At 40.4% G+C, this 23,589-nt stretch overlaps 1 protein-coding gene across 1 annotated transcript; it reads left to right on the top strand.

Moving 5' to 3' along the window:
- The first annotated feature begins 749 nt into the window (after window positions 1-749).
- Window positions 750-12,723, top strand: PRDX2 (peroxiredoxin 2). The gene is made up of 6 exons (XM_039343359.1): window positions 750-898; window positions 6,221-6,326; window positions 7,963-8,116; window positions 8,807-8,929; window positions 9,450-9,580; window positions 12,418-12,723. The coding sequence occupies exons 2-6, from the start codon at window positions 6,224-6,226 to the stop codon at window positions 12,501-12,503; spliced, it is 597 nt and encodes a 198-aa protein (XP_039199293.1). The 5' UTR covers window positions 750-898; window positions 6,221-6,223; the 3' UTR covers window positions 12,504-12,723.
- The last annotated feature ends 10,866 nt before the right edge of the window (window positions 12,724-23,589 follow it).

Below are 23,589 nucleotides of genomic sequence, written 5' to 3'. Positions count from 1 at the left end.
GGACACATTAGCTAGAAATTCAAGTGCGATCAAACCTGGAATCGGGACACGGTATGCATTGTAACTTTAAGAAATGCTCTCCTCGCCCCCTAAAAGTTCTTGAGTGTACAGCCGTACCAGAAAGAAATATCTTTACATGGAGCAACTACGGGACATAATGAACTGCCTTTATTCGTTCAGTGGATTTCTTAAAGCATTACGACATCCACGTAAGACTATTCTTTTATTCTGCAACCAAAAAACAAACAAAAACCCTTGCCCAATGTCTTTTTCAAGAACAAATGATTCCAAGTATAGCTTTCTCATGGCGATCAGTTAGAATTTTCCCGGTTGGATGGCGGCCTGGCAGCCACAGTGACAAAATTGGTAGGCAAACTTGGTTTTCATATAGGGACAGCGAGCGGGAAAAGTACATAGCAACTATAAACACAAACTCGGCGGGGGGGGGGAGGGAAGAAAGATTGCTCTTTCGGGTTCGCGAACTGCTTTTGTTAGCCTAACGAAGACCGAGCTCTTAACAATTTGGATTGCGCTTCAATCGTTGACAGGAGGCACAAGTAACCTAAATCTATCAGCAAAGGCCCGAACGGAGGACAGAAAAAAATCCGAACCAATGCTGGGAGTTTCCAGCAAAGCGTGTAGAATCACGCGCCGACCATCTTTGTTCTCGCTCCAAAAATCCTCCTTTCGAATGCGATCGACAGAGAGGACCGCGTGTGCACACCACCCGCGAGAGGCGCAGCTCTTATCGTGCCCCGCCTTTACGCAGCCTGACCCGCCCCCTTTCCGGCTCGTAGAGTATAAAACCCTCCGCAATAGCCGCGATTTTTTCTGCTGGTGCCACACCTCCTTTGCTGGAAGCGGTCACTTTTTCCTCGTGCTGTTCGCGAAGGCTGCGGTAGGTTAGAGCAATCGGGTGGTTTGATGCTATATTGAGGGTTATGAAAGCCACAGGGGGCGATTTTGATGCTTCAGCCCGTAACGCTTGGACTCGGGGCGGGTGGGCCTGAAGCGCTTCGCCCTCATCTTCAGCCTTGGGGACGAGGATTCCGGAGGGTCCTTTTTTTTTTTTAAAAAAAAAAAGGCGTGATACTGGGAGAAGGGGGGGGGGGAGAAACGCTAATGCTGGATCAAAGGCTCTGCGACGCATAGTCTATTTTCCCCAAAGCTGCCAGGTAGGCGGGATTTTTTCGAATGAAATTGCAGTCTACAGGCGAGAAGTAGGGTTCTCTTTGTGTTCCGAGAGAAGATGGAGAAAGGCCTGTCTGCTTCCTTTTTTTAAAAAAAATAAATCCCTCCTTTACCTTCCCATTGCTAGGGTTCTTCTAGCTTTTTCCCCGCCCCAAGCCCCGAAGAAAATGAAGCTTTCTTTTTGAAGCAAGGCAGAACAAGTAACCATGATACTTAAGGCAGGGTTTTTCTAGTAACCTGAAAAAGACACAAATATATAGTTAAAAAGACATGGAACGAATGTTTTACGCTTTCCCCGTCTTTAGAGTTTGCATAGTGTTTACCCAATTTCTAGAATGCCTAACCATGCTGGCTAGGGATTATAAAAGTTGTATCCCAGTTTCTCTGAAAGGCTTCTTTTAAAAAAATAGAGGTATGCATATTTTTTAAAAAAGAGTACAGAATGATATAAGGTATCTTCGGATCCCAATTTTCAGTTTCAGTCTTTAAATTGATCAACTAAGGTTTTCAGATTTAAGGGGAATAGCTTTTAAGTTTAAGGGAGTAGAGAGAACCAAAGGTATAGTAATGTTTGTGGGCTGGGATGCTTAATGATTTTGTTCGGAATATCATTTTCTTCTAGCCAGCTGCATGAATTAATGCAAAAGTTATGCAATCAGGTGTTTTGCATTATGCCTATAAGTGCATTTTTTCACTTCTTTGAACTACAAGAGAATTGTGCAAAGGCTGAATTCTAGTTCTGTAATGCCATAGTCTGGGGAATTCTGTTAAGTATTAGAACACTGCCAAAACTGGGGGGGGGGGCATCAAAATTAGAGATATTCAGAGCATTTTCTCTCTGCCACCTACTCATATTCTCCCTAATAAGGAAGACTTTGCTGCTATAATTGTGTGGAAAGTATTGGTTGCTGAAACTATGGGAAGAAGTAAAAGTATGTAATAGAACTCTTAACTGCTGAAGAACTGAAGGTCTAGAAATGGTCAAGGTTGGAAGACACTGCAATGTATCGATCAGTATTGACTAGGTCAGTGGTTCTCAACCTGTGGGTCGGGACCCCATTTGGGGTCGAGTGACCATTTCATGGGGGTCGCCAAACAACGCAATCCACCATTTTTTCCCCCTTTTCCTTAGCTGTGCTACTCCCTTTTATTCTATTGGCTTTTGAAAGCCAACAGAATAGACTCTCTTGAATAGGGTCTAATTCTATTGGCTTTCAAAAGCCAATAGGAATTGTCCAGGCTGTCTCTGCCCTGCTGAGCCCACCAAAAGTCCCATTCTGCAAACAGTGCTGCACCAGTTGAGTAGTCCTCGACTTACGACCGGTTGAGTAGTCCTCGACTTACGACCGGTTGGGGGTCGCGACATTAAAAAGGTTGAGAACCACTGGACTAGGTGCAATCAGTCCCTGCATTGGGGCATAAATGGTCCACACTTCCCAAAGCGTATTTCAAAAAAAATGGCAGTTACTTAACCTATTGATCAAACTAAATACTTTAAAATGTTACTGACCCTTTTGAGCCAAGTCAGTTGATTTTGGCCCTTGGCAAGAGTGTGATGGTTGGCAGTGCTAGGACCAGCTATACCGGGGTTGGCAACCTTGGCTCTTTTATGACTCGTGGACTTCAACTCCTAGAATTCCTAAGCCAGCATGTCTCGGCTTGGAAACCCCTCCCTTTCCCTTCAGCATGGCTGGCTCAGGAATTCTGGAAGTTGAAGTCCACGAGTCATAAAAGAGCCAAGGTTGCCTACCCCTGAGCTATACCCTTAAGTTTTCATGAATGATCTGTATCAATCAACTGCACTGCTCCATTAGACCCTTGTGGTTGCCACCATTTAGAATTGTGGTGGTTTGAAAAGACATTTGTCAGGTGTCTTTTCAAACTACTGGTCCCCGAAGATGAGATCCAATTGAATCCAGTTTTTTATATGCTTACATCTAATGTAGCCTTGCATGACTTAAGCTGTAATCTTCAAAGTTGATAGATTCTAGGGTGTGTCTATCCTGAAGCTTTTCCTCCTTCCCCCATCCAGTTCAGGACTGCACAACCTCTTAACTTGGTTCTCTGGAATGTGTGCCTCTTTCCAGGGAAGTTGGCTGCTACTGCTGACTTTATCCCTTCCCTGCCAATTCAGCTGCACACTCCATAACAGCAGCCAGTTTGTAATATATCACCTGAGGCAGGGAGGTTGTTGGTTTATTAATATATAGGGACAACCATGCCTCAAGCCTAGAATAAAATTTTCACATTTTTGTTCTGCTTAAGAAAAGGATGAAATTAGGCTGTAGCTCTTTGATTTGCCACTACAATTTGGGAACTACCTGCCCCAGCCCCTCAAAAGGCACAAGAGTTTTAATGCAGAGAAGAACAGGAAAGTTAAATAGTAAAATGAAAATTCCAATTACCTCCTTTATAGTACCGTACATTTATGATCTATTCTCCTTCCCATGCAACAAATCATAGGGAGGGAGATGTATACATCTTTTAAAAATGAAATGTATAAACTGTTGTGAAGATTGGAAAGGACGTACAGTATGTTTGTCTTTGGTCATTGTCTTCACATGCATATTAAGCTGACCCAAATTATAAGATTTTCCATAGTTGAAGTTTGAATCCATTCTGACTTTATTTGGTCTGTTACTGCTGCTTTTTTTTTAGGTTGTAAAAAATAAATTGCATTTGTCTCTAGTTAGCCAGATAGCAATTCTTACTCAGTTTTGTCTGTATTTTAGCAAGTTGGTTTCCTGGAAGCACCTTAGGTTTATCTTCTATGTACATTGAAGATCTATTTAAGTTGTATCATCCATATGCCCCAAATATTCTCCTCAAAGTCTGTTTCTGTGATGATGAAAAAGCTTTTGATTTAGTCCAGGTTCAATTCTTAAAGCAAGTGATAATTAGATTTAGCTTTCCATGGGATTTTGTTCAATGGATTGAGATTACTAGTTGTAACCTTGTGTCACAATTAACAAATTGAATTATCTCAGACTCTCCCTTTACAGTGTGTTATACAGGAGAGCTGGTCACTTTCTGCCTTATTTGATTTGATTCTCGAACTTTTGGCCACTGATTCTAAGGCAATTTTTAGATGTTAAGGATATTAAATTGGGAGTGTGAATATAAATTATTTTTGTACTCTGGTGATATTTTAGGAATTTTGGATCAATATTTTACTTCTTTACCTAATTTTATAAAGATTGTAGAATATTTTTTAAAGTATTTTGGATTTAATTGGAATAAATCTCGCTTGGCTCCCCTGGATCCCAATGCATAGTTATGTAAAGAGATAGGATTTGTGATTTCTAGTGACATATTTGAGGCTGTATAAACCCACAGGTATTTCTAAATATGTAGAAATATGTTGACAATTTTATCAAAGATTGAAATGGATGTTAATAAATAGCTTAAAGTTCTTTTAAGCCTGTGGATCAAAATTAACCTTATGAAAATAGTCCTTTATTTCATTTATATTCTTAGAGGCATTTCTATGTTTTAATAAATATTTATATTGATAATTTATTTAAGAAATGGAAAGTGGATCATCACGATTTTCCTTAGCTAAAGTGAGATTATCATTTGAGGAAGGTGGTCTTAATTTATATGATATGAAAAAGAACCACTAGACCACGGGTTCCCAACCCCCGGTCTGTGGACCAGTACTGAGCCGCAGCATGCCAGCAACCAGTCCACACAAACAAAGCCCCATCTGTGAGATGCAGGCAGCACACAAAACCACGTCCCCTTCGGGCTGCGGAAAAACCTCTCTCCACGGAACCGGTCCCTGGTGCCCAAAAGGTTGGGGACCTCTGCACTAGACCAATAATTTATCAGCCACCCGCTGGTGAAATGAAAATATAATGGATTATTTTCTTTTATGGGCAAAATTGAAAGATTTAGTTTTGAGATCACAGCAAGTGATTAGAACAGGGGTGTCAAACTCAATTTCACTGAGGGCCGCATCAACATTGCGGTTGCCCTGGGGGGGGCGGGTGGGTGTGGCCAGAGTGGGTGCAGCCTACTGGGTGGGCATGGATGGAGTGGGTGTAGCTACTGGGTGGGCGTGGCCAGTTCTACATCATTCGCGTCAAGGGTGCCTGTGGGGGCCTGGGCAGGAGTGGGACAGATCTGAGGGTCTCTGGCAGAAGGAGGTGGGACTGGGGCAAGTGCCAAGATGGCCACCACAAAATTGTACATTGGCTCCCGGCTGGCCTGGGCCAGGGCCAAGGCAGCGGGGGCCGTTCCCTCACTGTTTCCAGGATGGCTTCATGGGTCACATGAAACCACTTCGCGGGCCGCATCTGGCCCCCGGGCCTTGTGTTTGACATGTCTGGATTAGAACAACATAGAGCAGAAAATGTTTTATTAGCAATAGTAGGAGTAGTGAGAAATCTTTGATTATATTGGACATAATTTGAGTTTAATAAATTCTAATTTGAAAATTGGTAATTCGTTTTATTGGAAAGCTTGGGTAGAAACTGGGATTATTTAAATCAGCTACTGTGTAACTATTATTACTGTGTAACAGTGAAAGTATTTTCAGCTGAAGCATGTTCTAACAAATATTTAATAAATGGCTTGCCTTGCTTTGCACCATATTTTGCTTTCCACCATACTTTCTATAGTTAGCAAGTTGAAGGAGGCCATCTGAGCTAGGAAATGCAGCACATTGTTCCTTAAAAGAATAAGAACACCTAATAGCCTCATTTTGCATGCCTCAGGGTTTGCTGTGGATTTAAAAGCATTATTAATACCATTATATTGAACCAGTTCCTGTGACTAGGGCTTTGAATAGCATTAGGCTGGATTGGTAGACTTTGTTCTTTCTCTGAGTTTATAGGCTCTAATTTGGTAAGAACTTTAAAAGTTGTGGTGAGAAAATGGGGAAAGAGTTAGAGGCCAAAATAGCGCTGCCTGTTTTTAAATCATCAAAAAGCAATTAGACAATACTTCTTCTAAATCAAACAGTATCATTCCTGAGAAGTGGCGCACTTGCAAACTTAATGCATACATTATTGTTCTGATATTTTAGGAAATGGCCTCTGGTAAAGCATATATTGGAAAACCAGTTCCAGATTTTCGTGCTACAGCAGTAGTGGATGGCAACATCAAGGATATAAAGTTATCAGACTACAGAGGTAAGGCACTGCTGCTTCTATTAGGTTTTTAATTGTGCATCCATTGGATTACTTAGTATTCTAGCGTGTCTAGACTTTATGGAAAGGCTAAGATACATTCTCCATATAGAATGTTTTATGAATCCATTTTAGCAATGTTGGCATCTTTAGTAATTATAGAGCAAATATGTATGCTCTCTTATTTTATTTATTAAATTTGTTTGCCATCCATCTCATTGCAAGGCGACTCTGGGTGGCTTACAATATTATAATAATTTATAAATGTATAAAATCACATTAAAATTGCAATAAAATACAAGTCATTACTAAAGATAGGGAGGAAGGGAGCAGAATATACAGCGGGGTGGGAGGGGGGGAAGTGAGAACTGCTATTAGCCGATCAACCACCTCCAGTGTGACATTCCCCCATTGGGGCCCCAAGCCAACTGGCAGAGCCAGGTCATAAGATTCTTGTGGAAAGTCAGGAGGACAAGAGCCAATCTCACCTCAGGGAGCAAGATGTTCCAAAGGGCAAGAGCCATGGCGGAGAAGATTCTTCTCCTGGACCCCACCAACTTGAATTCATTGACTGATGGGTTCTGCATCATACCTCCCCTACTGGCACGGGTGGGGTGGGCCTGTCCCGTAGAAGTGACATGCTTCCTTAAGTAACCTAGATTCATACCATTCAGGACTTTATAGATAATAACTAATACCTTGAATTACCCCAGAAATAAACGGGCAGCCAGTGCAGCTCTTGGAACGGTGGTGTATCATGGGTCATTTTTCTAGGGGCCCCAAAGACTGCCCACACTACCGCACTCCAGTTAAAGCTTCCAAATGCTCTTCAAGGGTAGCCTCTTATGTATAAACATCAAGAAAACTCTCCAATCCAGGATACATTTGTAGTTTAAGATATATATCATTATACTTAGTTTGATACGTAATATATTATCAGTGAACCTAATGACCAGTCAATTTGGTGTAGTGGTTAAACCTCAGGCTATAAACTAGGGAACTGTGGGTTCCAGTCTTGCCTTAGGCCCAAAGCCAGCTGAGTAACCTTGTGCCTGCCACTCTATCAGCCACAGGAAGGAAGCAAAGCTCTTCTAAAAAACCTTGCCAAGAAAACTGCAGGGAGTTGTCTAAGGCAGTTGCCAGGAGTCGAAAACTGACTTGAAGGCAACACCCTTCCCCCCAAAGGCCAAAGAAGAGGTAGCTGACTTCATAGTTCTGTATTCAAATTAATGGTGCTACGACTATGAATGAAGTACAGGAACATATTCAGTCTACATGGCCATTGCATTAATAAAAGCTGGTTGGGTGACTTTGGGCCAGTCACTCTCAGTCCAAATCACAGGGTGAAAAAAAAATGGAGAAAGGAGTATTGTGTGGGTTCACTGCCTTGAGTTATTTATAAAAATAATGGTAGGATATATATTAAAAAAATATATGCATAGATAAATGACGTGTTTGCTTTGTAACTGGAAGAAGAGTCCTGATTTGACCGGAGTAAGATGCAATCGCCTTCTAGTGACTCCGAGTCTTGCTCCATTTATAAATCTGAATAGGGATACTGTCCAAAAGACTATGGGAGTGCAAAGGTTTTGGAATCTTGATCGTGATTGTTTTACTGATGTCCATTTCTTCCATATAGGCAAATATGTGGTTCTATTCTTCTACCCACTGGATTTTACTTTTGTCTGTCCCACTGAGATCATAGCTTTCAACGATCGAATTGAGGAGTTTCGCAAGATTAATTGTGAGGTTATTGCTGCTTCTGTCGACTCTCAGTTTACCCATTTGGCTTGGTGAGACTCCTACTTTATAATTATTCATAAAAGTTTTTGTGCTGGAAAACTAGTTCCAGAGGTGCATATTAAAAGCTGGCTAATAATAGGGCATTGACAGAAAGGAATAATTGTGCTTTCTAAGAAGTGTACTCTGGTCTGGATCTTGCTGATATATGGAGATTTTTTTGTCAGGCTTCATTGCTCTAGGAACTGGAAATATTCCAGTCATAGTCAGACAGAAGGTACAACTGATATGCCAGTCACAAGAACTGTTTGTAGTTATAGTGCTGAGAAGCACTTAGGCAGATGTTAACTGACAGATGGGTGTGGAGGTCTCCACCAATTTTATCTAGCAAAACCTGGTTGTTCATTGGGGTTTATCAGTTGGCTCATTAGCTGGTTGTACAATTAATGCTGGACACCTGAAATGGGTGCAGAGAACTGTATGCACTTCTTGGGGCTGCAAAGTGAACTATAAATGAAATATCTCTCTGGAAAATCTAATTTTTTTAGTGAGGAGAAAAATAGTCTACCCGTTTTTCAGACATAGTTGCTTTCCCAAAGTTTTGTCTTTAGGACCAAAAAGGAAAATATTTTCTATGTTTAAAGTTGCTGGTTAATTTAATAATTTCTAAAATATAGATGGTTTCAATGTAATGAGTGTCAGGTCATTAAAACAGTAGCATTATGGATATTATTTTCTTGTAGGACAAATACAGGAAGAAAGGATGGTGGCTTGGGTTCGACAAATATCCCACTTGTGGCAGACATCAACCACAACATTTCTAAGGACTATGGTGTGCTCAAGGAAGACGATGGCATTGCATACAGGTATGGAAAGTTAGTTCTACGTGAGTTTGGAAAAACCTGTGGTGTAGCTGATGGACATCTTGGTAGCTTAGTTGATATAGTCCCAGTTAGCATATGTCCCTAGTGATGTAAGTAGAGTGACCAGCCCTAATGTCATAGGACTAATATATACCCTGTTTATTAGCTATGTCTAACTAATCCATATTGTTCAAACAACAATATGTTAGTCAAGTAAATATAGGAAACCTATAGTAAATCAGTTCTTAGCAAACGCGAACCTGGAGGCTTTACAAGATAAATGAATGCCTGGGTTCATAGAGTTTACTGGATCTCTCTGACCTTGCCCCAACTTTTCTTCTAGCTTGACTATTTAAATTGAGAAGACTGCATATGCAAAAATTCAAAATACCACAGTTCATGTTTGATCCTGGCCCAATGTTTTAGCCAAAGATAAGTATATGGTTCTAATAGGTTCCAGTGGCCTGTAACTTTTAAAAAGATGATAATGCTTGTAATTAATATTGTACCTTTTCTCCCTCAGAGGTCTGTTCATAATAGATGATAAAGGCATCCTGCGACAGATCACAGTGAATGACCTACCCGTGGGACGTTCTGTGGATGAGACACTGCGCCTGGTTCAAGCCTTCCAATTCACAGATCAGCATGGTGAAGGTGAGTGATAGATGAAATGGACATAGAAAAATAAAGCAGTAGTGCTCTGGAAAAGATGATCAACTTAAGATTGGTTCATTGTGCCTAGTTTCTCTTTAGGGTGCAATGATAGGTCTAAGTGAGACTGAGGATTGCGTAGTAGTTTTCAAACAATTTAGCAGAAAGATACATTTGGCTTTACCTTAAATACAGCTTTCTTCCCCAGTCTAAGCTCCTGCAGGTGAATTAGTCTTCAGTTTTTATTATCCCTTAGTCAGCATGGTCAACAGCCATATTATGGGAAAGCTACAATGAGAAGTTGTCTTTTAGTAAAGCAGAGATCAGGAGTCTTCCCAGCTACTGCATACATTTTGCAAAATTACCAAATCTCAGTGTTCTCCCATAGATTTTGATGAAGACTTCAGCCATTTTTATATATTTATGTGTGGATGGGTGGAATGATTTTATTTATTAGATTTATGTAGCATCCACCTCACATAAGCGACTCTAGATGGCTGAAAATAAATTAAATACATACTGCAAAAAAATCAAAGACATAGCATCCAAGTATCATAAAAAAAACCCACTAATATAGCAAGGAGACGAGCTTTGTCACACACCCAGGACACCGGGCTCAGGCATTAAATCAAGTTTTTAAGGCTTTGGAAGATCAGCAAGGGTAGAGCTAATCTAATCTCAGAGGGAACAGTGTTCCAAAGAGTAAGGCACCACTGCAGAAAAGACTCCCTTTCTGGATCCCACCAGCTGACACTCCTTAGCTGATAATACCAAGAACGTGCCTCTCCTACTCGATCAGGGAGAGATGGTCCTTTAAGTAACCAGGGAGAGTCAGACATGTCAAACACAAGGCCTGGGGGCTGGATGCGGCCCACGAAGTGGTTTCATGTGGCCCGCAAAGCCATCCTGGAAACAGTGAGAGAATGGCCCCGCTGCCTTGGCCCTGGTCCAGGCCAGCCAGGAGCCAATGTACAATTTTGTGGTAGCCATCTTGGCACTTGTCCCGATGGACCATGCCTTGGCACTTGCCCCAGTCCCACCCCCTTCTGCCAGAGATCCTCAGATCTGTCCCACTCCTGCCCAGGCCCCCACAAGCACCCTTGACGCGAATGATGTAGAACTGGCCACGCCCACCAGTAGCCACACCCACTCCATGCCCACCCAGTAGGCTGCACCCACTCTGACCATACCCACCTGGCCCCCTGAGGGCAACCGCAACGCTGATGCAGCCTTCAGTGACATTGAGTTTGACACCCCTGAGGTAGACAGATAGTTGCTGACACTGTTTCAGAAAGTAATTAATGTTTTATACCCATGCCAAATAGTGAACCTCTTCAGTAGAACTTTTTAATATATGTAGAATTTCCGAGATACAGTTAGCAGTACTCTTAATAATTTTTGCCTAGAGCAAACTGGAACATAGCTTGGTATCTTTCCATTTCTCATGCCTTGTCTTGGAGACAGTTTCAAGAATGAACATGAAATTACTTTGATCTGATGTAACAATCTCAACTTGCAGAACCAGCTTGCGTGTAGAGAAATAACTAGTTGCCCTGTTGTGTCCTCTAATTTAGATTATACATCTAGACTGTAGATCATTGTCCAAAACATTTCATAAAAGGAGCAATTTCTAGTCAAATAACTAGTGGTAATTAAGCCAGTAAAGAAGCATAAGGCATTTGCTTTCCCCGACAGACAGACATATTCTGAAGCCAGAATAGGAAGTCCTAGATCCAAACTGGAAGTGGAGTGCAGGGAGTCTAACAGTGTACATATATAATACATCCTTACCCTCAGAGACAAGAACAGCTTAACTAAATTGCCTTAACTGATTACATCAAATATCAAGAGTTAGAATATTTTGGTAGGCTAGAATGTTATGAAGTTGTGTTTGGATATCCTGGCAATCCTGCTTCCTTCACAGCTTGCTTAATATTGTATGAATCAGGAATACAGGTTGATTTTTTTTGTTTGCCCAAAGTGCAAACAATTCCCAGATAGCATGAGGTCATCCTAGTTTATTCGGCCATTTCTGTCATTGCAAATTGCTAATTTCCAAAATCTTTTATGATTGTTGCTGATTATGTGTTCTAGTGTACATTATACCTATCTTAAACCATCTTCCCCAAGAGGGTAAAAAAAAAAAAAAAAAAGCCCCAGAAGTAACCATTTTTACTTTTTTGGATAGATGAGAGATAAAATAAGGCTCAACTTCACTGTTTCATGCAAATATATTCCAGCAGAAAATATTGAGTTTTGGGGAATGTTGTCATTTGTAGACATTCTAAATCAGTGGTTCTCAACCTTTTTAATGCTGCGACCCCCCAACTGGTCGTAAGTCGAGGACTATTCAACCGGTCGTTAAGTCGAGGACTACTCAACCGGTGCAGCACCGTTTGCAGAATGGGACTTTTGGTGGGCTCAGCAGGGCAGAGACAGCCTGGACAATTCCTATTGGCTTTTGAAAGCCAATAGAATTAGATTGTATTCAAGAGAGTCTATTCTATTGGCTTTCAAAAGCCAATAGAATAAAAGGGAGTAGCACAGCTAAGGAAAAGGGGGAAAAAATGGTGGACTGCATTGTTTGGCGACCCCCATGAAATGGTCGTTCGACCCCAAATGGGGTCCCGACCCACAGGTTGAGCACCACTGTTCTAAATAGTCTGCATGCACATATAAACCCATGTTATGAACTAGCTTGCGTGCCTTTCTGTTGTTAATTCAACTAACTGGATTTATCTCTTGCTAATAGAAATAAAGAGGTAGCCTTGCTTAGATTTGATCCCTTTTGTTGTCTTGAAAAATCTTTATTCCGATATATTTGTCTGTTCTTGCTGCAGTGTGCCCAGCTGGCTGGCAACCTGGCGGTGACACCATCAAGCCCAATGTGAAAGACAGCAAGCTTTTCTTTGCCAAGCAACAGTAGATTTCTCCTTGTGTATCTATTACTGAAGTAATCTGGTTTAATGTAAAGGGATTTCCAGTAAATTCTCCACAAGAAAGAGATTTAAGAGATAGCTTGTCTATAAAAGTTTGCTGCTCTATAAGTATTTGCCAATAGAACTAGATTAAATGCAAATGTCAGTTGGGCATCTTCATTCCTCAGTAAAATCATCATTAAAGGAAGCCTGATGGGTACCTTCTAATGTCTGTATTGTTGAACTTATTTTAAAATAAGAAAACAGTTCCAAGATTATAATGCTGAATTAGCATTTCATGTTATGTGAGAGGTTGGGTTGTATGTAGAAAGTGAAAATTCCCCAATACCTCTGTAGAATTCCCTGGAGCAGAAGCAGACAAATATGTCTGATTTGGAAACGAACAGCGTGCATTTTTGTCTGTCTTTGCTATCATGCCTTTTGATAAAACTCAATGTAACAGGCACGGGATTTTTAAAGGGCTAAAATCGAGGGAAGACATAGCTATTAGCTGACAAGCCACAAATCAGTCCATCTATTGGATAAGAAAGTAGATTGAAATCTGTTGAGATGGAAATCTTGTTTATTCCATTGTCATCCAATTCTAGAAAATACACATATTCCCAGCACCTGCTATCCTGAAACATTTTATTTATATAAAATAGGATAGTGACTTCTCCACTAGAAAATCCATTTAAGGAACTTTTGAAGACCATGAGATAATGAATGAGTGGAGAGAGTAGGAAAAAAAAAATCACCCCCCTTCTGCGAATAGGGAAGAACTTAAAAGAACTGCAAACAATTGTAAATTGAATAGGTTCAAATTGATTACTGGTAACTATAGGCATCTGCCTTCTGCAGTCCTCTATTTAAACACTGTGTAGTTTTAAAGCTTGCTGGACTGCTACCTGGAAGTATATAATATTAACGACTTTGTTAGTAAATCATTTAGGGCTTAATTTTTTTTTATTCTTACTCTTAGTATTCTTTGTGTTCAATTGTTTAATTTCACCATTCTTAGCTATAATGATTTAGATTCTTTTCATAAATGTCACATTCATCTTCCTATAAAAAATGTGTAACGTAATCAAAATAGGACTCGGTAGATCCCTTAGTTCTGCAAAGACACCCTGATTCAGGATATACAGGTAGCCCTAGAGCAGGGGTAGGCAACCTTGGCTCTTTTATGACTCATGGACTTCAACTCCCAGAATTCCTGAGCCAGCCATCCTGAGGGGAAAGGGAGAGGTTTCCAAGCTGAGCCATGCTGGCTCAGGAATTCTGGGAGTTGAGGTCCACGAGTCATAAAAGAGCCAAGGTTGCCTGCCCCTGCCCTAGATGTATAACCACGACTGGGACTGGAACCCCTGCTGCTAAGCAGGGCAGTTGCTGAGTGAGTCATGCCTGATTTCTGGCCCTCTTTTGCCATGGTGGTTAAGTAAATCTGGCTTCCCCCATCGTCTTTGTTTATGGGAAGCCACCTGGGAAGGTAGTAAATGGAGATCATGTGACCCTAGGATGTTGCAACGGCCGTCAAGCACCCCAAATTTTTGATGATGTGACTATGGGGACTGGCCATACATCGTTTTTTTTTCCAGCTCTGTGGTAACTTCCAAGTGGTGATTAAATAAATGGTCATGGGTCGAGGACCACCTGTGGAAAATTTGCTGCAGACTAGAAGTTTGGTTAAATTGCTACTTATTATGAAAGCTTAGAGCAAAAAGGATAGACCGCACATACTCCATCAGCCCTTTTGTGGTGACCCCCAAAGCAGTCTTCCCCCTAGTTCATACAGTCAGACCTGGGGAGGGGGGAGTAGATTTTTGTTTCTTAAGAAAAGGGAGTAATTTTGTACTTCACAAAAATTGCCACTTACCAAATTTTGGAGCCAACTCCTTCTATGATATAGCCCCATGGCCTTTAGAAGCTAGAAAAATCTTCTAGACTCAAATCTCTGAGTACATAAACAAGTCCTTCCTTAACTTAAGGAGGAGGACCTCCTCCCATGCTTCCTTAAGTTCACTTAAGCCCAGTTTTTCCCCTCCCTCTAGAATGTAAGCAGCATAACTGGTTTTGGCTATGGTTATAGTTTGTTAATTTCTGGTTTACTTAATCTTGATATTTTAGGAGGGAAAAACGCCACAAATGGGACTACTCAACATGTTACATTATAAATAGCCACTCAGCTCAATGTGGTATACGTACTTGCATAAACTTTACATATCATAACTAACCAAATACACCATCATGATGAGTGAGACTACAACTACATTGGTTACTCTGACCAGTTCTGGAAATGCAGTCATAATGCTTTGTATTCAACAGAACTAAACTTTCCATATTCTTTCAAAATAAATTACTGAAATTCAAATATCATGTAATAGATATTTAGTATTACAGAGGTACTGACTTTGCATAAGCAATGTGAGATGCTGCCTCTTTAATATTAAATTCTAATTAAAACCTAGACATTATCATGAGTAGATTTAAGAAGCATTTTATAATAATATGTTGCTTCTAGCTTAATAATTTCATCACTGTGTTAATAATTTTGTTGGCAACAAAGCATAAGTGACTTCTCGTTGCTGTTTTCTGTTTTGGTTTTGCTTTTTAAGCTTTCCAATCTCATCTACAGCCCTGGTACTCCCTGAAAGTTTTCCAGCCAACTACAGTACTAACTAGACTTGACTATCATTTATCTAGATAGCCAAGAATTGTACTTACAGTAGATTTGAAAGGGAAAACTTTTCCTCCTGTCCATGTTATGCCACTAGAGGATGCTGTTGCTTCACAGAATGAGTTTCTCATTTGTTTTTCAAAACAAAAAGCAATGAATTAAGTAAAGCTTTCCAGTTTTTGATTTGGCTGCACAAACCTGAAATGGTGAATGTAGATAATATGTGACAAAGTAGAACACAGAATATGCTTTGTTAATACCTAGAGCAGTGATGGCGAACCTTCTAGAGACCGAGTGCCCAAAACCTACCCCCCCGCCCCAGCCCTGCCCCGCCCCAGCCCCATCAACACTTCGCCCTCATTCCACCCCCACTCTGTGCTCTGCCCTGCCCACAGGGCCACCCACCGCCTCCATGGCTTGCTGCAGCACATTGCCCAGGCAGCCCAGCAGTGCCATGGCGGCCACACCCTCCGCCCGCGCCCTGCAGCATCAACTGCATGCGATGGGGCGCGAGGGCAGAGTCTTTCCTGCTGCCTGGCTACCATGTCCTTGGCTGCGCTGCTGGTGCGCTGCTTGGCTGATGATGATGGGGCCGCGGGGGGAGGTGGGGCTGGGGCAATAGCGCACGTGCCCACAGAGAGGGCTCTGAGTGCCACCTCTGACACACATGCCATAGGTTCGCCACCACTGACCTAGAGCACTATTGGACTGTAACAGCCAGTATTTCTTTAGGAGGACAAGAAGGAAGGCTTCTTTTGGTGCAAGGGATTCAGTATAATTTACCTGGTTTTTTTTAGAACTGAGAAAAGCTTCTGGAAATACTGTATACTGCTGCTGGTTTTGAGCAAGAAAGGTCTTTTCCCTCCATCTGTTGCTTGAATTGGAACTTATACACAGTACTATTGACTTTTTTCCCACTGAGCATCATTGCAGCTGTTTTACCCTTGGAGGCTGGAAAGCGTTTGATTATTCTCTCTGGTTTTAATCATGGTTACTCTGAGTTTCAAGTTGATTTTTCCTCTTTAATCAAAATGACTATAAGACACACATGCAATGTCTTATAGCAGACTTGGGAGAACATAATAAACACATAGTGTTTATTATGTTGGTTTCTCAAGTCTGCTTTAATTCAGTCAGCAGAGAACCATCTAAAACAGAACTAGGTATAAAACTGCTGCTTTCCATCCTATTATATCTCCATACCTTTTTCTCTGTGTGCATGCAAATATATGCAGAGAAAGAGTTAACAGTGTCTTTTATTGTGAACAGTTTGGAAAAGTTTTTCAAACCAACAAATCCTGTCTCATGTATGCCAACTCAGTTTAGTCATAATTTACTCACTGTCAAAAACAATGAGAACAAGGGAAAAGTGATGCTTTTAAAAATTCTTTGATGTCTATGACTGCAGATATTCCTCATTTAGTGACTTGCTTCATTTAGTGACACTTCACAGTTATGACCTTGATTAAAAAGAGACTTTGCAACCAATCCTTGCATTTACAACCTTCACAGGTGTGTAAAGCAAAGGAAAGCTGAAGTAAGTCAAACTAAGCAACGCTGACTTAATGACCAAATTGCAGGTCCCAATTGTCACTAAACAAGAACTACCTATATAGGCAAATCTCCAATCTTTGAGCCAGAAGGTTCCCCCAATCTTATTGAGAAAATGACTAGCTTGATTCTGCTGGTATATCCGTCCCTACCCACCCCCAAACAAAAGAGAAACCATTCCTCACACATTCACTTACTTTTAAAAGGTAACTTAGGTTAGTCGGGTGGTATAAAAATGTGATGAAGAATTGTGACTTGAGTTTCTGTCACTAAACGGTGCATCACATGATCACATTACTTAGTGACAGCAATCTTGTAATCCCGGTTGCTTTTGTAAGCCCAGGATCATAGGGTTGTTAAGTGGGAAGAGACGGGTGTCTTAGGAAGCAGCCTGGCAGGTGTCACGATTAGGTGCACTGGTCCACAGGGACAGGGGTATCATGGCTGGGTGAAAAGAAACTGGAACAACTTCAGTTTCCCCATAGACATTGCTTGTAGGAAGCTGGCAAGGCATGCTGGAAAGTGATCATGTGACCATCTCCCTGTGACATAATCTTAACCCAGCACCGAGGATTTGGATTGTAATCCCATGACAATGGGGACACTAGTTAAAATTCCATGAACCAGTTGCAAGGTCCCCCTTCTTCAGCACTGTTGTAGCTTGATTACCTGTACTGTTGCATTATGCTGGTTGGGCTGTCTACAAGGAGAAATTCAATATATCTAGATAGACCAGCTTAAGGAAAACTGCTAGAGCAGAGGTCCCCAACTTTTTGGGCACCAGGGACCGGTTACACAGAGCGATTTTTCGGCGGACCGGGGGGTGCATGGTTTTGGGTGCTGCCTGCATCCCAGGGATGGGGCTTTGCTTGTTTGTACGGACCGGTTGCTGGCATGCCACGGCCCGATACTAGTCCACGGACCGAGGGTTGGGGATCCCTGTGCTAGAGAAAGCAAACACTAATTACCAGGTTCACCAGCAGGGAGCACACTTTGTTAGCTCTGGGGATGACAGAATGAACAATCTTTGTGCCATAACAGATTACAGGTAGTCCTCAACTTACAACCACAATTGAGCCCAAAATTTATGTTGCTAAGTGAAAAATGTGTTAAGTGGGTTTTGCCCCATTTTATGACTTTTCTTGCAACACTGCTGAGCCTCAGGACAGTCCAGAACCCTTTTAAAGCTCACAGTGTGTTCACTTAAGCTGTTGCTGAGTATTCATACCATACAGGTGAAGCGCCAAGTTTCCATATATAGTAGAAATGAGAATGAAACCCTCTTCTAAAGCTTTATTCTGCATATAGTCTAATGAGTTTAACTTTCCTCAGGGCGAGGAAAAATGTTCTCATCCACTCCACCCATTTGTATTCTATGATACTTATCCTTAGTTAAATTACATGCGGCCCTGTGCCTAGGTTTTGCAAAATAACAAATGAAAATGAAAACCTGGGAGTCATGAGTTTTAGCTGCATATGTTCCCAAGTATTCTGAATTAAAGAAACAGATGGTAGTAAAGATCACGAAACTACCACTGAGTAGGAAATTCTATGCCTTTAAATAAAAGAAGACAAATGGGTGTTTCTCTAAATCAGGGGTTCTCAACCTTGGCAACTTTAAGACTTGTGGACTTCAACTCCCAGAATTCCTCAGCCAGCTTTGCTGGCTGAGGAATTCTGGGGGTTGAAGTCCACAAGTCTTAAAGTTGCCAAGGTTGAGAACTCCTGCAAATTGTTCTCAGAAGGTCTCCCAAGAGGAAATTGTATCATTTTTCTCCGTAAATACTCCTGCTGAGCTACTCTCGCCCCAACCCCTGGTATTTAACTTGCACCTACTATCCTGCAGTTTAAATGCATGTCTCACCTTGCCTAATCCCCAGAGCACAAGGTTTACCATCATTTGCTTTCCTGTAGGTAACATTTTAGCATTGGTTTTTGCTGTTTTTATTTTACTTGTGTGTATCTCTTCCTTGCCAATTGCTTATCATTTGGATGGGAAAATAGGTGATCCTGTTCATTAGTATATGAGGTGGTTAACCACTTCCTATTATCTTTGTATTTCTTCCTCAAACTTTTTAATAAGGCAGAAAGGTTATTTTGCCATGGAGGTACTCAGTAATATCTTCAAAATAAATTATCCTGTCAAAATGGATAATTTGACTAAGATACTGATAAACCATACAGAAGCTAAATTTGTGCTGTTCTTTTTTTTTAAAAGCAAGTTCTGTTCTTTTGCCTTAAAATCCAGTTGCTTGATTTATTCCAATATCTTGCTATTTTTTTTAAAGCTCGTCATTCTTTGAATCACTTTATAAAAACCCTGGCAAAAGAGTTGTGCTATCTGCTGCTCCCTTTTCCTGCATCTTGTGGATAAAATTCAAGGTATTAACTTTGATCTCGAAGTCTGATATGCCTTGGACGCTGTCCATCTCAGCATTTCTCCTTAGTTCTTATTGTGTCGAAGACAAGACTATTTTCTTGACTTTACCACCTATGTTTCAAGCTTACAGAGAGGAGATTGTGCCCAACAATTGTAGAATTTTTTTCCCCCAGATGTTCATGTTCCTGTGCCTTCCTGGAAGAGTGAAAAAAAATTCCTTCTTGATTTCACCTAGTAAATGCCAGCCAGGTTCAGTCTGTTACAACTTTATTGTCCTACATTTCCTCTGAGTTATCCATTCTAAGTCCTTTGAAGGGTCAAGATAAATATATAAAAAACAACAACAAATGTAGGACCTTCTGCATATTTATCTTTAAGAAATTTGCCCCATATTCCTTTTAAGACTCTTGAAGCCACTAAGATTCAGCAATGTGAATTCAGATTACCCAAGTATTTTGAATCACCATTCTATCTTTGTTTTTGTCAATATTATGTATCACTGCAATTTCCTTCTTTGCCAAGAACTGCACATTGAGTAATCCCAATCCCAATCTTAAACAAACACAGGCACGCGCGCACACGTGCACCTGATCTGCTTGTTTGGAGCAGAGCAACAAATCCACTTCCCCATCCCCAGATTTACTTTGGTTGCTAATAATCTTAAATGTCTGTGTTGTCCCCATCCTCCTTTGTTAGTTACAACTTGTTTTGCAAGTTTGCTGTTCCAGTTTTATCCCAGTGTATTTATGCTACTTGTTCCTTGATAACCTGTTTTGCTTTTTTACTTCCGTGAAGTTACCTTATGATGTCGGAGCGTTAAAGGGTTCTTCGTGCCTTATTTTTACCTTCCCAGTTTCTCGTGTCCCTTCCAACTTCAATCACAAGTATGAAATGGAAGAAAAGAGGAAAACTTCCTGCCTTCCTCTCTCCCTCTCCAATCTTGCCACCCTCCGCTCCCTTGCCCAGAGGAATAGATGAGGAGAGGCACAAGGCGCTGCCTCATCTTCGGCTGTGCCATAAATACTGCAGCCATATTCCATTTCCACATCAGCTCGTTGTCCTACCAGGGACAATAGGTTGCTCTATATAACTCCAGGAAGGCCTAGCAAGGATCTTGCCAAGTTCCTTTAATTGATAGCAACAAATAGTTAAGAACCCAAGAAGGCAACATAAACAGAAGGAATTTGGTACTCTGGTGTTAGTTACCCCTTACCAAAATCCATTTTTTTATCCTCAGTGATAAATGGTACTTGAGTTTGACTGCTATCATTTCTGTCTGCTCATGAGACATTCATCAAAACCCTGACTTAGGGTTAAATGTCCTTGTACACCTATTGTGTTCCTAGTATGCCATCACTATCCTCATTTGGGATCATAGAAGTTGTAAAGATACAGTTCCTAAATCAAAATCTAATTTCCCATTTTTTAATATATTTCTATCCTGCCTCTCAGTTTATGAAAGTATTTCCTAGCTAGGCTCCTCTTCCAATAATAGGACAAATTAAAAGTAATAGCACACTACTTAGTGAGTTCACGCACCACACCATAAGTCACAATATGTGTGCATTGACATTTCATTCTATCTTGTTCAGCAAATTATGGCTACAATAGCAAGTATGAAACCTTCCAATTATAGCAAGGTTTAAGAAAATGTCATGTTCCCAGAAGAATGGTTGAAATATAAATGTTCACATTTATTACCTCTTGATTTACTCCATAAGACTTTTTGGAAACAAAGAAACCATATAAAATTTAAAAAAACTAAAATATAAAATTTATTTGACAAAAAATTATCTGCTGCTTAATTCTTAACTAATTTAGTAAAGTTAGGCTTTTCAAAGTTGTTCTTAGCAAGTTATTTTACAAGCTTTTAAAAATAACATGATTTTCTTTAAAAGAATGTTTTTGTGAAACTTGTGTTTCACATCATATGTAATCAGAAACTATATATACAAATCAAGAGCAGTGACTGCCAGTTCTCCTTTCCCCAACTTTGGCATCTATACTGTGAGAAATAACCATGTCCTCCCCTAATTCAAAGCCACTCTATGTCTCATACATAAAGTTAGTGTTGCCTTTATGAACACTTGTCAAGTAATCTTTGTAGATAAATTGCCAAAATGAATTTGGCAGTTCCAATTCAGGAAAACCCCAATGCGCATGTCTTTCTTCAGCCATTGCTATTAGATGACTATAAATGTTCTCTATGGTCCAACATCCCATTTACTTTTTATTGAGTCACACTGACCTTTTGATCTGTGGTTGAATCGTGGACTAGCAATTTTTTTAAGACAAGAAAAGCAAGAAATCACATCCTGCTGTTATGAGTAACTTTGTTTTAGCCCACCCACAACTTCACTTACAAGTCCAGTTGGAAGCACATGCTGGATTTTGAGCCAAGGCATATATGAAATATAGAATGCTTGGCGTTCCATTGCCTAAACAAAATCATTAAACTAAAAAAAGCTGATAGCAAGACTAAAATGCAGTGGTCCAGGACACTATGTTCTCTCTGTTTAATATAAATTTTCTGACATGCAGCCTGTAATTATTCATCATACTAAGCCGTAATTTCTAACTGTCATTTTAACCCAAGTGCGATTTGACAAATCATAGTTAAAATAAGCCATGGTTTAGTATGATGTGTGGACCTAGCCACAATGTTACTCAAGGCCATCAGTCTGATGACACCAAAGAAAAGGCTAGTCAAAGTGTGTTTACAAATTGACAGTATTCTATCCAACTTTAAGCTTTGGAAGAAGGAACATCAGCAAAGTCAATAAGCAATCAAAGATCCTTCAGATTTTCTCACAACAGAATTCAGGGATAATCATGGTTGAAAGGACAGCTATTTTACAACATAGTTTGTGCATCACAGTAAACCAGAAGTGCAGAATCTAAAGCCCCGAAGCATTTACCCAGCGTTTTTGAACATTGTTACTAAATTTTAATCTTTCATGTGATCACAGGGAAGACTTGACCATACAGGGAGTAACAATATTTATTTAAAATTAAATAGAATCAAAATTAGATTTTATTCTGACTGCATCTACTGTTTTTTGGAATATGGCCCACAGTATACTCTACTCAAAATCAATAGCAATCCTAAACTCAGGAAAACTTTGGCATATCCATGTATTCACCTATAACGGGTAAGTTCACATCATGCCTCATACAAAGGCAAATTTGCCTGACAATTTAGTTTTACCTGTGAACCACTCAAAGACAGTTAAGCAAGAAATGGAAGTAAGATACATTTTAAATGGGAAACTCCTATTTTGTATAGCTCTATAGCTCTTCTTTACAGATGCAGAAGTAAAAATATGCTCTTGAAAGTCCCTTAAGAAAAATTGTACATTGTGCATAGCAAAGATGGTGGTGGTGATCTAAACTTGTTTAGATCTGTCACTATATTCACATTATATAAAACTTAGTACCAGTGAAGGAGAAAACTTAGTGCATTTATTAAGCTGCCTCACATTTCTTCTTCTGTCCTGTCAGATGTACTCCCTGAAGTACAAGGCATCAGGAAGCACCTAGTGCAACAAAAAGAAAATGTACAAGGAACATATTCTGAGGCACAGAAACCAAACATGATGAGTTCAAATTGTGGATTGTAGTTTGCTTCTTTAGCAATTTAATTAGATTTACATTGTCTTTCTTCTTGGAGCTCATAGTAGTGTATGTAACATTCACTCCTCCTATTTTTCTTTATAACAGCCGCCCTAGGAGAAAGGTTGGGCTACACCACACTTGAACCACTGCACTACAATGACTCTTAAATACACAGCTATCTAAGGTTTGCCCCAACTATTATTAGTGGAAATACACTGCTGGACCATACAGCATATTCATTCATATGGTTTGGTTGACTTTGTCTTAGCGCGTTGCTTGTGTCCAGCCTATTGTGATTATTCCGGTCATGCCTTAACTATGCCTAAAACAAGTCAGAAAGATTTAGTTCCTCCACCACATTAACCCACCAGACAGTTTGCTTGATTCCTTTCTATATGTTGTGTGAAATCAACTACAAATATGTGTCTAGCCCAGCATGTGAAGCCAATCAGTTTTTTGTTATTCAACCAGCCATGACTAAATTAAGTCTAGCTTAGAGCAATTGGTGAATTCAGTGTCTTCTCTCTCTGGCAAATACTCTTTAGGAGAGGGCACCAAAATAGATTTTTACAAAACCGACAAACAGCAAGAAAACCCTTCTCTTAGATCAGGGGTCTTCAAACTTGGCCCTTTCATTATAACTTGTGGACTTCAACTCCCAGAATTCCTCAGCCAGTACGCTGGCTGAGGAATTTTGGGAGTTGAAGTCCAAAAAGTCATAAAAGGGCCAACTTTGAATACCCCTGTCTTAGATCCTTCACTATATTAGTTAAACAACACTAATGGTAACATACGAGCCACTAACAAGTCTTCTTAAAAGGTCTTCTGGAAGAGGTGCCTTGCTTAGCCAGGAATTAGAAAAGGACCTAGT

The sequence above is a fragment of the Crotalus tigris genome, unplaced genomic scaffold (genome assembly GCF_016545835.1).
Source record: "Crotalus tigris isolate CLP2741 ecotype Arizona unplaced genomic scaffold, ASM1654583v1 scf7180000017551.9496454, whole genome shotgun sequence".
Taxonomy (NCBI): Eukaryota; Metazoa; Chordata; class Lepidosauria; order Squamata; family Viperidae; genus Crotalus; species Crotalus tigris.
The sequence above is the reverse complement of the archived record's forward strand: the minus strand, read 5'-3'. Positions and strand labels throughout refer to the sequence as shown.

Excerpts from the sequence above, each read along its gene's own strand:
- PRDX2 (XM_039343359.1), top strand. The coding sequence starts at position 6,224 with ATGGCCTCTGGTAAAGCATATATTGGAAAACCAGTTCCAGATTTTCGT. Across the intron at positions 8,930-9,449 it reads GACGATGGCATTGCATACAG|AGGTCTGTTCATAATAGATG; the intron begins GTATGGAAAGTT and ends TTTCTCCCTCAG. Across the intron at positions 9,581-12,417 it reads CACAGATCAGCATGGTGAAG|TGTGCCCAGCTGGCTGGCAA; the intron begins GTGAGTGATAGA and ends TTCTTGCTGCAG.